The sequence below is a fragment of the Batrachochytrium dendrobatidis genome, assembly GCF_000203795.2.
Source record: "Batrachochytrium dendrobatidis JAM81 unplaced genomic scaffold BATDEscaffold_4, whole genome shotgun sequence".
In the NCBI taxonomy this organism is placed as follows: domain Eukaryota; kingdom Fungi; phylum Chytridiomycota; class Chytridiomycetes; order Rhizophydiales; genus Batrachochytrium; species Batrachochytrium dendrobatidis.
In genome coordinates, this window is record NW_006281102.1 from 761,223 (window position 1) to 773,974 (window position 12,752).

General features: G+C 40.4%; 5 protein-coding genes across 5 annotated transcripts; 4 read left to right on the forward strand and 1 right to left on the reverse strand.

Moving 5' to 3' along the window:
* Window positions 1-109: 109 nt before the first annotated feature.
* BATDEDRAFT_87849 (uncharacterized protein) lies at window positions 110-761 on the forward strand (the record flags this gene model as incomplete). The annotated part of the gene is made up of 2 exons (XM_006678060.1): window positions 110-479; window positions 538-761. 2 exons carry the CDS (start codon window positions 110-112, stop codon window positions 759-761), a joined length of 594 nt encoding a protein of 197 aa, XP_006678123.1.
* A 119-nt stretch (window positions 762-880) lies between these two features.
* BATDEDRAFT_24016 (uncharacterized protein) lies at window positions 881-2,253 on the reverse strand (the record flags this gene model as incomplete). The annotated part of the gene is made up of 5 exons (XM_006677825.1): window positions 881-946; window positions 1,006-1,103; window positions 1,165-1,517; window positions 1,662-1,768; window positions 2,098-2,253. The coding sequence occupies 5 exons, from the start codon at window positions 2,251-2,253 to the stop codon at window positions 881-883; spliced, it is 780 nt and encodes a 259-aa protein (XP_006677888.1).
* A 560-nt stretch (window positions 2,254-2,813) lies between these two features.
* Window positions 2,814-4,958, forward strand: BATDEDRAFT_24017 (uncharacterized protein; the record flags this gene model as incomplete). Its single annotated transcript, XM_006677826.1, has 7 exons — window positions 2,814-3,007; window positions 3,188-3,473; window positions 3,547-3,692; window positions 3,777-3,832; window positions 3,922-4,278; window positions 4,345-4,486; window positions 4,877-4,958. The coding sequence occupies 7 exons, from the start codon at window positions 2,814-2,816 to the stop codon at window positions 4,956-4,958; spliced, it is 1,263 nt and encodes a 420-aa protein (XP_006677889.1).
* A 2,483-nt stretch (window positions 4,959-7,441) lies between these two features.
* On the forward strand, window positions 7,442-10,774 carry BATDEDRAFT_34813 (uncharacterized protein; the record flags this gene model as incomplete). The annotated part of the gene is made up of 3 exons (XM_006677949.1): window positions 7,442-7,532; window positions 7,662-9,737; window positions 9,904-10,774. 3 exons carry the CDS (start codon window positions 7,442-7,444, stop codon window positions 10,644-10,646), a joined length of 2,910 nt encoding a protein of 969 aa, XP_006678012.1. The 3' UTR covers window positions 10,647-10,774.
* Window positions 10,775-11,442: 668 nt separating this feature from the next.
* On the forward strand, window positions 11,443-12,653 carry BATDEDRAFT_24019 (uncharacterized protein; the record flags this gene model as incomplete). Its single annotated transcript, XM_006677827.1, has 4 exons — window positions 11,443-11,533; window positions 11,601-11,661; window positions 11,739-11,847; window positions 11,952-12,653. The coding sequence occupies 4 exons, from the start codon at window positions 11,443-11,445 to the stop codon at window positions 12,651-12,653; spliced, it is 963 nt and encodes a 320-aa protein (XP_006677890.1).
* Window positions 12,654-12,752: the final 99 nt, after the last annotated feature.

Below are 12,752 nucleotides of genomic sequence, written 5' to 3' on the forward strand. Positions count from 1 at the left end.
ATTGGCAGCGCATACTATTTACTACAACTGCAGTTTATCCAATAATCATTCTTTGTAGATTCCATCCATCTTCTACTCGACTGTTTTAAACTTTCCCACCATTCTAACAATGGGACGAGCAGGGGCACGTCGCAGTGGCATCCAACAACCTTTATCGTCGTCTTCAAGGCCATCGTCTACTCAAGAAGCAACATCAAACGTAGGTAGTTCTGCTGGGAGTAATGGATTGCGTTCTAACCTCGGTAGCTCAACTCATCACTCGGCAAAATCACTGACAAAAAAACAAGGCACAAGTACAAGGATACAACAGCAACTCTTGAAGACTTTTACTCAACGAAAAGTACTGCAGGCTGCTGATGAACTCAAGAAATCACTCAAAGACACGCAGCAGACGGTCAAGAGTGCTGTCAAGGAAGAACGTCCCAATACTTGTTTTCAGGCAGATGTAGAGATGGATTCTGATGGCAAGTCCAACTCGCGTTTATATGCTTCAATACAAGACTACTAACATAACCTTGATTGATCCCTACTAAACAGTTGTCGAAATGCTAAAAGATAGACCAGCTCTCATCAAGGCATTCCACTCTTTTGATCTTTCAGCTATGCTGGGTCCCTGTGTAGGTTTATCTAGATTTGAAAGATGGAGTCGAGCAAAAAACCTCGGTCTAAATCCTGATGAGCAACTTGGAAAGCTCCTTGCTACCCATATTGCTCAAGTCGATCCTATACTTGGCGAATGCTTATGGTTTGATAAACTTTAAATTATATACAGTTGATTCCAGTAGATTCAATTTTATATATACAGAAGCAAACACGGTTCATTCAAGTAATAATGAATCAATTAAACCCCCAAAATATTAATGTAAATATTTTTAGCAAACTATTTTAAAAAGGTGGGGTCTGCCTTGATCCGACGCTGTGTTGTCAAGTACCAGTCGTGCAGTGCCTAGTAGTTTGTAAAAATAGTCAGTACCAAGAATCACAAGAGATTACAAAATGAAATACCTTGAGTGGTATGAATGTTGTTCCCCAGTCTAGTCCAAACATAGATGTTCCTCCCATTGGCATATTTCCAGCAAAACTGCAGCAGTAATTATACAGATCTACTCATTCAATTGTAATTAGTGTAAATACCATTCACCAAGACCAAAAAATTACACATACTTTCAAGAAGCTTGTTTGCAATTGTTTCTGCGTCACCGGGTCTGAGTGAGCCAACAATAGAACCTCTGGAAACAACTGCCATGCTCGTATCCAAATCAGCACTCAAAGAATGACTTCCAGACGGCAGGGTAGAAACCTGTGCCATAACCTGATCGATTGGCTCGATAGAAATACCCAGCTTTGCCACAATGGTCGAGACATTGCTAAAGGGTGAAGAATCTGAATCGTCCATCAAGGTATCCATAGATTTAGATATGGTTGTGGATTTTTTACCACCGAGTTTAAAAATAGCAGATGGTTTTTCATTAGAGATGTGACCCAGCAGTGTCCATACGGGGTTGGCAGTAGATGGCCTGGATGCAGTTATAATAAGATTGCCGATCCGATGTATTTGGGTTCATTTAAAAAGTAAATCATTTCAGCTACACTTTTAAAAACAGTCCAGCATACAGCTGCAAAATCAAGTACGATAATAACCAGTTTATGCACATGATTACCATAAAAAATGGACTGTAGCAGCATATCCTGGAGGAAAAGGCGCAGTGCCGATGAGAAAGACAACCAGATGATTAATAGAGGCAGCATCTTGCAGCTCAAAAGCATACTAATGGTCAAATGGATTGCATTCAGTTGCTTAATATACAGTAATCCACTCTATGGCCAATGGATCTTCATTTAGTTCAATTGGAATATCGTACAGTACCTTGGAAGCATCCACTGTTCCAATAAGTGATTGTCGTGAGAAATAAATATGTGCAGTTACAATAAAGTACAAGGGGTAAGTATTGAATTGCTACTGTACAATGTAGAGCTCATTCGAATGCAGACCTTGTTGCAGATTTGTCTGAACCTAAACCGGTACAATAATGAGCGCATGTTTTTCAAACAAGAATGAGCATACAAGATCAGATGCGATAATAGTAGATGTCATACCAGTCGTCCAGCAACGATGCAGCCAAACATGATGATAGGAATCGAGACAAGAGTCGCAAACTTGTTTGCAATCGAATCTGACGGAACATTCAAATAAAAGTTGAACGGCCATACAAGTTGCACATGCCATGATTGGTGGTAAATTGGCCCATTCATATTAGTCTATTCATTGAGAAACATTAAACAGAGATACCAAAGTATATAGTAAATACTCGGTTTTCATCAAATCTATTGTACAATACTATGTCCTTTGAACTCATTAAGCTGACTGGTATTTTTACTAATGATTGACAAAAACAACAGTTGCATTTGTGACATACGATCATTGTTGATTAGAACGCGAGCATATCCGAGATTCGAGTTTAAAACTATAGTTTGATTGTATGAGCATTGTATGAGCAGTGTGTTTTAAACAAGAGTTGAGAATGCCAATTGAAGAAGCAGTGCAGTCTGTAGTAGAAAAACAACATTTAATCATTGTCTATTCAAAACCAAAATAAAGTCACTCCAGGATAATACAAATGCTCCATTTCTACGTGAATACAACTGTAGCTAGTATATGGATATGTAATTCATCGCCTTCAACATTCAGCAGCATATGCTCTAATTGGTAGACTTTTGAACATTACAAAATTCAACCCGTTAATCTGATATTGAGTCTTGATGGTTTATCAGCCACAATCCAAACGTTGATTCTTGCTACTACTTTTATCACTATGGGGGTCTATCGCCATCATTCTGGCAACAAGCACGAGCTAAAAGACTCGTCATCTTATCCATTAGCTGATGGTGTTGTTCCGCCAATCCAGGTACAACCCAGAGGTAACTCTCTCGTGCACCAACCACCAGATGTGCTTTTGACCCAAAGCGTATGTGATGTTGAAGGCTATAGAGACTCGTGGGGACAAATGTAAGATATAATACTATCGTTGCTGCTTGGTAATATCAGTGCAATGAGTGCTGGTATGCACTCGACAGGTCTAGTAGTGCACTGCTTGATGATCCCGAGTGTTCATGATGGAGTTCGTGGCCTTGTATTGATTCAGTTGTTTAATTCAAAACCTCACCTATAACTATGCTGGATTATCAGCCTCGATGCCAAGACAATATCAGACGAGATTGATAGGATGCTAGTAGCCGAACGCAAAGCAAAGCGTCAAGCAGCGGAAGCTCCAACTATGCTTATTCTTGGCAGTGGTGATTCTGGAAAAACCACATTCATCAAAACTCTGCATATTTGTTTAGGAGGTGGTCTTACTGCCCAACAGAAGCTGCAATACCATCATCAGATGCTGGACAATATTGTAGATTCAATCAAAGCTCTCTTACTGGCTTCGATTGCTCTTGGATATAAGGTGGAGCCTGTCCAAGCCAAGGTGGGATCTGAATTTCTAAATCGTCGACTATTTATTATTTATTTATAGTCTTGTTTTGTACACACTGCATTAGCAAATTATGCTTGCTTTTCATCGCCATGGTGCACTTGGACTCTCCCAGCAACATATCGACTATATCAACCAATTATGGAGGCACAAAGGAGTCCAATCATGTTGGAAACAGTCGTTCAAGTTTAAGATTCAAGACACATGCGATTAGTAAGTGGATCTATTGCCGCATCTGTATTGCCAAGTGAATACGCTCAATATTCAGAATCCGTACTGAGTTTTTTAAATATTTAGCTTTTTGGACAACATTCAGACAAAGGCTCAGTTTGGCTACAAGATTACCAATCAAGGTGATTATTTGGTTTTTATGCATGTAGTACTCAGCTTGTATCTTTTAGCTGCTACACGATCAGTTTATATTGACTCGACGTAAATATAGATGCGCTACACGTGCGTCATGCAACAACAACTATAAGCGAATGCGTTTTTGAACAAAACGGAATAACCATGCGGTTCATTGACGTGGCTGGTCAGCGCAGGTTTCGTAAAAACTGGGCTGCTCATTTTGACAATGTTGACTCCACGTTGTTCATCACATCCGTTTCATCATATGACCAAGCTCTTGAAGAAGATAAAACCGTCAATCGCATGTCAGACTCCATTCAACTATTTTCCGAGCTTGCAAGCAACATTTATTTGAAAAACAAGGCCTTGATTGTATTTTTAAACAAGACAGATCTGTTAAAAAAAAAGTTGCGATATACCAAACTGCAAGAGTATTTTCCTGGATATCACGGTGAGTAAAAAGTAGGTTGTGTTTTGTTAAGTAATTCTAATTACTGCTTTTACATTCAACAATCAGGCGGAAATGATCCTATATCTGTAATTGATTATTTTAAAAAAGAGCTTGGAACAAAAGTTCGCACCCGTAAAGATCGTGTGTATATGCATGCTACCTGCTGTACTTCCGAAACGGCCATTTCCTTTCTTGTTGCTACCACTACGTAAGTCTACTTGTTAATATAAAAGTCGATATGACTGTTTTTAGATTGACTTTACTGGCTATACATAGGGACGTGTTGATTAAATCTAGACTAGATCGTCATGGCCTACTTTGATCATATACCAGCATAATGTCTCTTGAAGTATTGAATTGTTTTGATTATTACACAAATCTTTATGCTCTTTTCACCAAATCATATCGATTATATTTTCTTGAAATGGCTATATTTGGGATAGCTTGGAAAATAAACAATCTTGCTACCACGTGAGACTGATGTATATGAACAAAATCGTCATCCACCATCGAGTCCAATAGTTATAGAATGTTTTGAATTGAAATAATACTGTAAATGGATTTCAAACATATAATTCATGGCTTGTCAAATTTTTAGTTTGTGGAACAGCAGAGAGATTATTAACTGGGACATGACCCATTTTGCAGTCAGGTATCTTCATTGCCACTATTTTCAATAAACAATGTCCGACATCTTATCTCGAGTGCAAAATCATTGAAGCACCTGTGCAATGACGCGTGCATGTGATGGACGCGTTTAGTAAGCCCTTTAAAAATTCACATTGTCGGACATTCCATTAATAATAAAATTGGCATTACGGAAAGCCATGTATTGAATCACTGGTTACAAGCCATCACTACACATTCAATCAAATAAGCTAAAACTGGAAAGTATTATGGATGTTAAAGTAAACGACTATTTCCAGTGGAATAAAAACAATATTGAAGCATGTGCAGTGGACACTATTTTGTCTATTTACTCGGAATCCAAGTATGGAAATGCACTCTTGAGATTTGGTTTATAGCAAATTAGGATCGAGCCTCGTTACTATAACAAAATCGTTGATGGATGAAAAATGAAGTTTTCAGACAAAATCAATACTTTGGAATTTTCGTACTGTAGTAAAACTTATCATTTGTCAAAGGCAGCTAAAGAATAGCTGCTCTATTGTACTGCAATAAGACTGAAATAGTACAGGTATGGATTGATGTAAATATGGATTGTAATGCACTTGATATGGTTTTGGCTATATTGGACTTGCAACAATACATGTCAAGAAATGCCTGCATCTGCCTTTGAGCTGTTTCCAATTTGGATAGCTCAAAGGCATGTCCTTTTATGGTTTTTGAGTGCAATCATCAAGAGTAGGTTGGGATTGCACTCAAAGAGTAGGTTGTGATTGCACTCAAAGATCACCTTGGCATTTGCCTACCAAAGCAGGCTTTTTAGTCTTGCAGCATCTATGAGACGTTCAAGTGTAATTGCAGCACCAAGAGTGATGTTGATCTTGGCTTAACCGCCATCTCTTCAGTGAGACATTTTGAAAGTCTCACTAGGAAACATCGACGTCATGAGGAAGCTGTGCTGGAGTGTGCTGGGTCCTGTTGATAGCAGGTGCCTCAGCCGTGTGAACATCTTGAATTATGCCCATAATCGAATTTGGTCAATTCGAATCTGGGAATCGAGTTAATTCTTGTATTCGACACATCCATCTACACTCTTCTACTGGCTTTGCATATTGTTCAATATCCTGCTTGTAGTGTTTTTAACCAAAGCTACTGTTTGTAATTAGCTAGGTAAGCCAGTACTGGTTTAGCACGACCACGAATTTCATTGGCATTAGTTGTAGCTCAAACACACCTGCAATCTTATTGTCTGGGTTGTGGTATCGGAATAATTGCTGTAATATACAATTATATTCGCTAGATCACGCCAATACGGCCATTTGCTACTGAACTATACTCCTATTGCAGCTCATCTCGACCTTTAGATAGTCAACTTGCGTGAAGCTTTGGTTTGCTTCTAATCTCTTGTTTTTGCAAGCCGTACATATCTGTACCTTCTCCAGTGGTTTTAGTCGTCTGCGGCTTGGTCACATTTGGTACCGCTATATATATCTACCCACTTGATACTTAATCTGCTCTGGATTAGCTACTTGCACTCCACAATCTTTCTGTAGGTGCTTATATTGTTTGTATCTATGACCACTGTATACACTTACCCCATACATAGTTATATTACCCCCCTATGATTTGTTGCTGTCTCCGCTTTTTATTGGATATCCCTATGGAAGCGAAGCTTCAACTGCGCCTCGTGTACAACTCAAGTTTCTTTTTTTCCTCTATTCGACCTTGCCACCCACTCTACTGCAATGCTATCTCTGTCCAAGTGCTTGCTTGAATTGATACCGCATCATTTACACCTTGTTTTCGAGCCTTCCTAAATTCCACTGGCTAAATGCTTATCTTACGCCAAGCTATTCCAATATATCTTGCTTAATCGTGTCTGGCTATACATTATTTGGCCAGATACAAAATTTTCATGACTTGCCCATATGATTTCGACAAGTTTCGTTATCTTGGCAATCGTCGTCAAAAGTAGATATTTTTTCTTCTTTGCACCTAGTTTGGCCAGCCTGTGACTCTTTCTTTTATCGTTCAATTCCTCTTTTACTTTATATTTACACATTTGTTTACCAATATATAGCTCTAATCACTAATCGAGTTCAAGTAGTCTGTGCAGCGCTGCTTTGAGATTGTCTAGGAAAAGGGTAAGCAAGCCATTTTAAAACCTAGCTATAGTCAACAACTTATATATCCCTCATCTACCATCCGATTGAGTTGGGTTCTGCAAGATGATATGCAAGAATGGCCCATGCTAGGCTATTTTGGCAAAATTCAGAACCAACCGATCCAATTCTTCAATCCCTCGCGTTTATTTCATCGAATCAACCCCGCAGTCTTTTATAAGCCTGATCTTTGTTTTTGTTCGTTTGCAACTCCAATTGAATATTTGGCTGAAAGGGTTGAACACGACTTTTGAGCCAAACATTAAAACTTACGCATCGCATTCAAGTTCCCTATTGCCATCGGCTTTTATAAACCAACAACTTTTTGACCTTGCCACTCACCACTAATCTATTTAGAATCGTGAGATCCTGTTATGCCCCCACATACACAGTACGGTGCTGGCGGTAGTCGCCGTCCACATTTCTACCCTGACAAAATGTCATATAGCAAGGCCGGTGCTCAAGGTAAGCTATTTGCACTCACCATATGTTTTGGTATTTGGGGTTGAGCTGCACACAAGACTATTTTTCTAAACGGCAAGAGTCGGATTACTCACGCTCTTTAAATTTTGATTCTGTCCTTTTCAACCATAGCCTCTAATGCATCCAACAATGTCGTCTCTGCTCTACCTGCTCTGTGCGCCATTGACACTGCTACAAGTACACACAGTCTTTCAAAAAAATTAACTCGAGCCTCTGTCTCGCCAATACGTACTTTGTCTGATTGCCATCCACAGCAGATCTGCTTGTCTGCTATACCATTAAATGAACTTTCTTCGCCCCCCGCCGTCAACAATCGGCAATCCAACACACTATGCAAGTCGTATTCTGCCATTCACTCCACCATGCCCAATACTGCTTCAACCTATGCCTCGGTTGCTCCAGCCTCTCCTTCCAGTCTGATTGGCGCAGATGATCGCTGTGCATTTGATGAGGACGAAGACTATGAGAATCAAGAGCCTTCTAGCGCTTACTCCCCGCGTGCATTATCATTGCCTGGCTCTTCATCATGGCTCTATAAAGATGGCAGTGGATATTGCAATGAGATTGTTCATACCCCTGTTCGTCACACTGCGGGCCGTCGCCGAAGCCTCGCCAACTCCGCCTTGGTCAATGTAAATGTATCGACAGCAGCAAAATCCAGCACCATTTCCAGACGCCTGCCAACACGCTCTCCATACGACTCGTCTGAACTGGACATACTGATGGATCACATGGTGCATCCTTCAGATGTACTTCAACCACCCCATCGGCAATCGGCGCAACAATCAAGGGTCACAAATTGTGTTCAAAATCAAGCAGCCTGCTCTACTTTTTACAACAACAGTGTTACATGCGCAAGCTCCGAACAGGGAAAAGCCAGCCCAGTCACTCATTGTGCACTTGTTTTACCAAAAGATATGTCTGAGATGGATACTGACGACTATGGCTGTGCGCTGGCGGATAGCGATGGAAACAGCGAGGCGGACAGTCTCACATCTACAGATGATGATGCAGAAACAGCTGTGAATGACGTTTCCATGTCTAGTTCTTGCTTGGATAAATCGTATATAATGTCTTTACTAGAAGATGCACCCACGGCTGTTGTAAACACCACCTCCACTTCATTTTACGAAGATGATTTAGATACTGGCTACGATCATGACGATTTTGAAATGGACTGTACCTTTATGGATGGATTACTTATTTCCGGATCTTTATCATCTTCTTTGACGCCATCATTGGAGCAAACCAAGGTTTTTTGTTCTACTCCGTGCACAAAGCGAGAATCCAATGCGTCCATGGTGACGGTAGACAAAGCGGCAGGGCCACGAACATCAATATCTTCCATAACTACCCTTCGACGAGACTCTATAGATCCTTCTGATCAGTCATCTGTGTACCAATATGATTCGCTGGATTGGTCTGGTCTTCCAGAAATTTTATCTATTATTGACGATTCAGACTTTGTCATTAGCCCTCATTTGTCCTATCGAGATCTTATTGATGAAATGGATAAGACTGATGATGATGCAGTGAACCATTGTTCCAAAAACCATGGTTTATCCGCCGAGTATGATTTAAGCACCACGAGACTTGATTTGGACCGGCAAACGAATCGATCTTCCAACTCTCAATCACAAAATGGTGAGAGGAAATTTGTACATTCATGCGTCTCTGATCTCTCTCAATCTTCATTAAATAAGAGCCTCGAGTCGAAAAGCCAACAGTCTGCTTCAGATCATGTGGGTTTGCATAGCGGAGTTTGGGAATTGAGCGACAGTGTAACGACAAACTATAAACCCCACTGCACCAACAGTATTGTAGCAAAACGACCAAGGAATGATGATTTAAATGGAGATTGTACAGAGTCGGGCGTTCGACCCGTTCGTCGTCGTCATCAGCTGCATTCAGCGCAGACTACTCATCAACATCACTCGTGGTCTATCACTGCTCAATCGCTGCCCTCCGATCTCACAGTTGATAAATCTTTACTTTCATCTGGTCTCTGTCCTGACAAAAGCTCATGTGACTCGACAGCACTAGCTAAACCAGCCCTGAGCTATTTAGATGATAGTGCATGTCTGCTGGAATTATTTGGGCCAGATACGGCAGATTTAACTAAATTGGTTGCTGATTCTTCTCTCAGTGGTAGCATACCTCTGGATATTACATATGTCCCGCCATGGTGTAAGTGTTGCTTATTTTTCTATTTGCAGAATGGTGATTGGTTACTAAACAGTTTTTGCATTCCCTTTGAATTTTATTAAATATTTGGACACTCTGCTGGCGGGATTTATCGAACACGTGTCATGTTACAAACTGTGTATTGATACAACCTGATTATATTCAACAGATCAACCATCATCGCCATTGGCACAACCATGTATTTTGCTTGAAACTGATAGGGCGACCACATCTGGTACCACTCGCTCTCTGTGTGCAGTATGTGCAAAAACTCCTACGAAAGCTGCTTCGTTGTGCTGCCAACAGGTTGGACAGCAACTGTTTAGTGAACTATTGGCTATTGCAGTTGCTAAGCCGCGACATCAGCAAATCGTTACAGAGGCTCTTCAAGACATCATGACCTGCAATATTTCTGATCAGTCGTTATTAGCATCATCTTTGCTGGTTCAACCTTCTTTGCCACAACTCTCAACATCTACGCCATCTCCGAAATCAAGTGCTTTAAAAAATATGAACCTTCACAATAATATAGCGACAGCTACACATATCCTAACAACCCATACATCCAGCAAGCCAGCTTCGCCCACAATGTCCCTATACAATCGATCCAATGCATCTTTTTCTTCGGAAACTATTTTGACACATCTGTTACCCACTCCTGCACAAGCTTCCAATAATTTTTGGCTGCCGTTTACCTCGTCTCAACTATACCAGCATATTCAGCCATATATCCCCAACATTGCATTTCCCTCCGCGTATTCTCGATTCAACTACGTTGAAAATACCGAAGTGGATAGTTGGATTCAAATGCCTGACAATATCGAAAAGATCAGATGCAGTCCATCCAAGGTTATTTCCAAGAATTTCCAAGACCATACATATACACGTCAGTCAAGGAGACTTGATGTTTAAATTTTAAAAGGGGTTTTAAACCTCATGGTTTATACCAGTGCTTACTTTTCAAACATTCAAATACAACGCCTTGTCTATATTGGATGTCTGATGGCTTTTGCCGAATACATTTTTTGAGAATTCTATCTATACTTTTTTGTCCAGACTCCGTTTTTCATTTGATTGCGTCTCAGCCTTTTGGTTGCTTATAAGAATAGGATGCTTTAATTATCCAAACCCGACTCTTCATAAAACACAGTTCATATCTCACTACCGATCCATGTCTATTTCCACTTTATCCAGCACATCTCTTATTCTATAGTTTTGACAGCCAATGCTTTGAAGTTGCCATAAGCTGTAATTTGTTTTGGTGTGATGGGATTGCTTGACTTGATGCACACCAAATCTACATTTTCCTTTTTGATTTTCGTTTCCTATTGAGCTTGCTTGCCACTACACTCTATCTCATTGTTTTGGTCTTGACGAGGTAAATTTGTTGCTCCCCTTGCACAGACTCAACCTTGGTCTCTAGTGGCTGGTTGACTATTTCGAATTATATATAAAAAATACACCAGTTTAACCGTTTGCAAGATCTGTTATATTGTTCGAGTTGGTTTATTTGAATAAAATGGCCACATTAGATGACATACAATAGCCCATACTTGAGAGTCTTGGATGAACTTGAAATATAATGACCGAATTTCAGATTCAATATTTTCGACTTTGGCCTGAAACTCTTTGTTTGCACGGCTTCACCATTCCGATGATTCTCTTGGATAAAACCAACCAACAGCAACCTATCCAATATAACCTGTAGATGCCGCCAAAACCAAACAAAAAATATCAGCAGAGACGCAAGCATGCTCGAAGAAGGTTTCATCGCCAACGACTTGCCCGTACTCGTCAAGGTTCAGTAGATCGAGTCATTTCCTGCAGTTGATGGCCAAACTGACTAAAGTTTTGCTTGAACCATAGAGGAACCGGCTATTTATAGCGATCCCTTTTGTCCCATCTCTGCTGAAGAGACTGCCAAACGGTACATGACAAAACTGGATTACTGTCAATGCTTAACCTCGATGCTTACCAACATGGTGTTTTATGAACATTGATTAGAAGCGAGCAAGAGAAGATCTGGCTGCAGCGAGAGGCTGAATATGAATCAAACCGACTTTTAAAAGAATCGAAAGAGCGAGCTGAATTAGACCGACTACAGCGAATCAAGGTAGAAAGTGATCTTGGTCATTTCAACTCGACTCTAGTTTCTATCGAGTGTATTGACCGAGACTGATTCTAGTTATTTTGTATCTTTAACTGCCCATGATTTAGGACAATTGGGGGAATAAATTCAAATCACTGAAGGTGGCCATACAAGCAGTTAAACAGTCGGAGCCTGTTTTAATCACTATTCCAGCATGCAATGGGCTGACTCAATCCATACTGCCATCTATGGCCGAGATTAAACCTATTCGAGATGCATTTGCAATGTCTGCTCACCCATCACTACCAGCAGCATTTCCCAAAGCAAATAAACCAATACGCAGTGAGATTGCACACTTATCACTCATTATGCAATCTAACCGGCTAAAAATCTCCTCGGATACAGCATACAATGAGTTTAAAGAAACTCTGGTTGAGACTGGATCAGAACCGTGTTCATCCTCAACTAAAGATGTAGTCATACACACAGCTCAAGAAATCAGCAAGGAGTCAAAACCTGAATCTGTGGAGCTTGTTGAACTTGTCGAGCCTAAACCAAGAGTCACTAAACGTTCAAGATCGAGGTCGCCGCGCAGAAGAGATTCAAGAAACACAAAGCCTCTATCCAAGCATTCCAGATCTGACTCATTGAACTACAGACATCGCAAGAAACATCGGACATCTGATTCGTCCATCTCAAACACAGAGCACGGTTCCTCTCGAAAAAGTAGTCGATACCATTCACGCAAAAATGACAATCATAGCGAGCACTATCGTCACCACAGATCATCACACCGGTCTAGATCACCGCAGTACCGACACAACCGATAAACATCTTCATGCATGATAATGTATATACAGTGCTATCATCAAACTAACTTGGATTGCCAATACTCTGCAAAGCAATAATTCACATTACGATTGAAATGG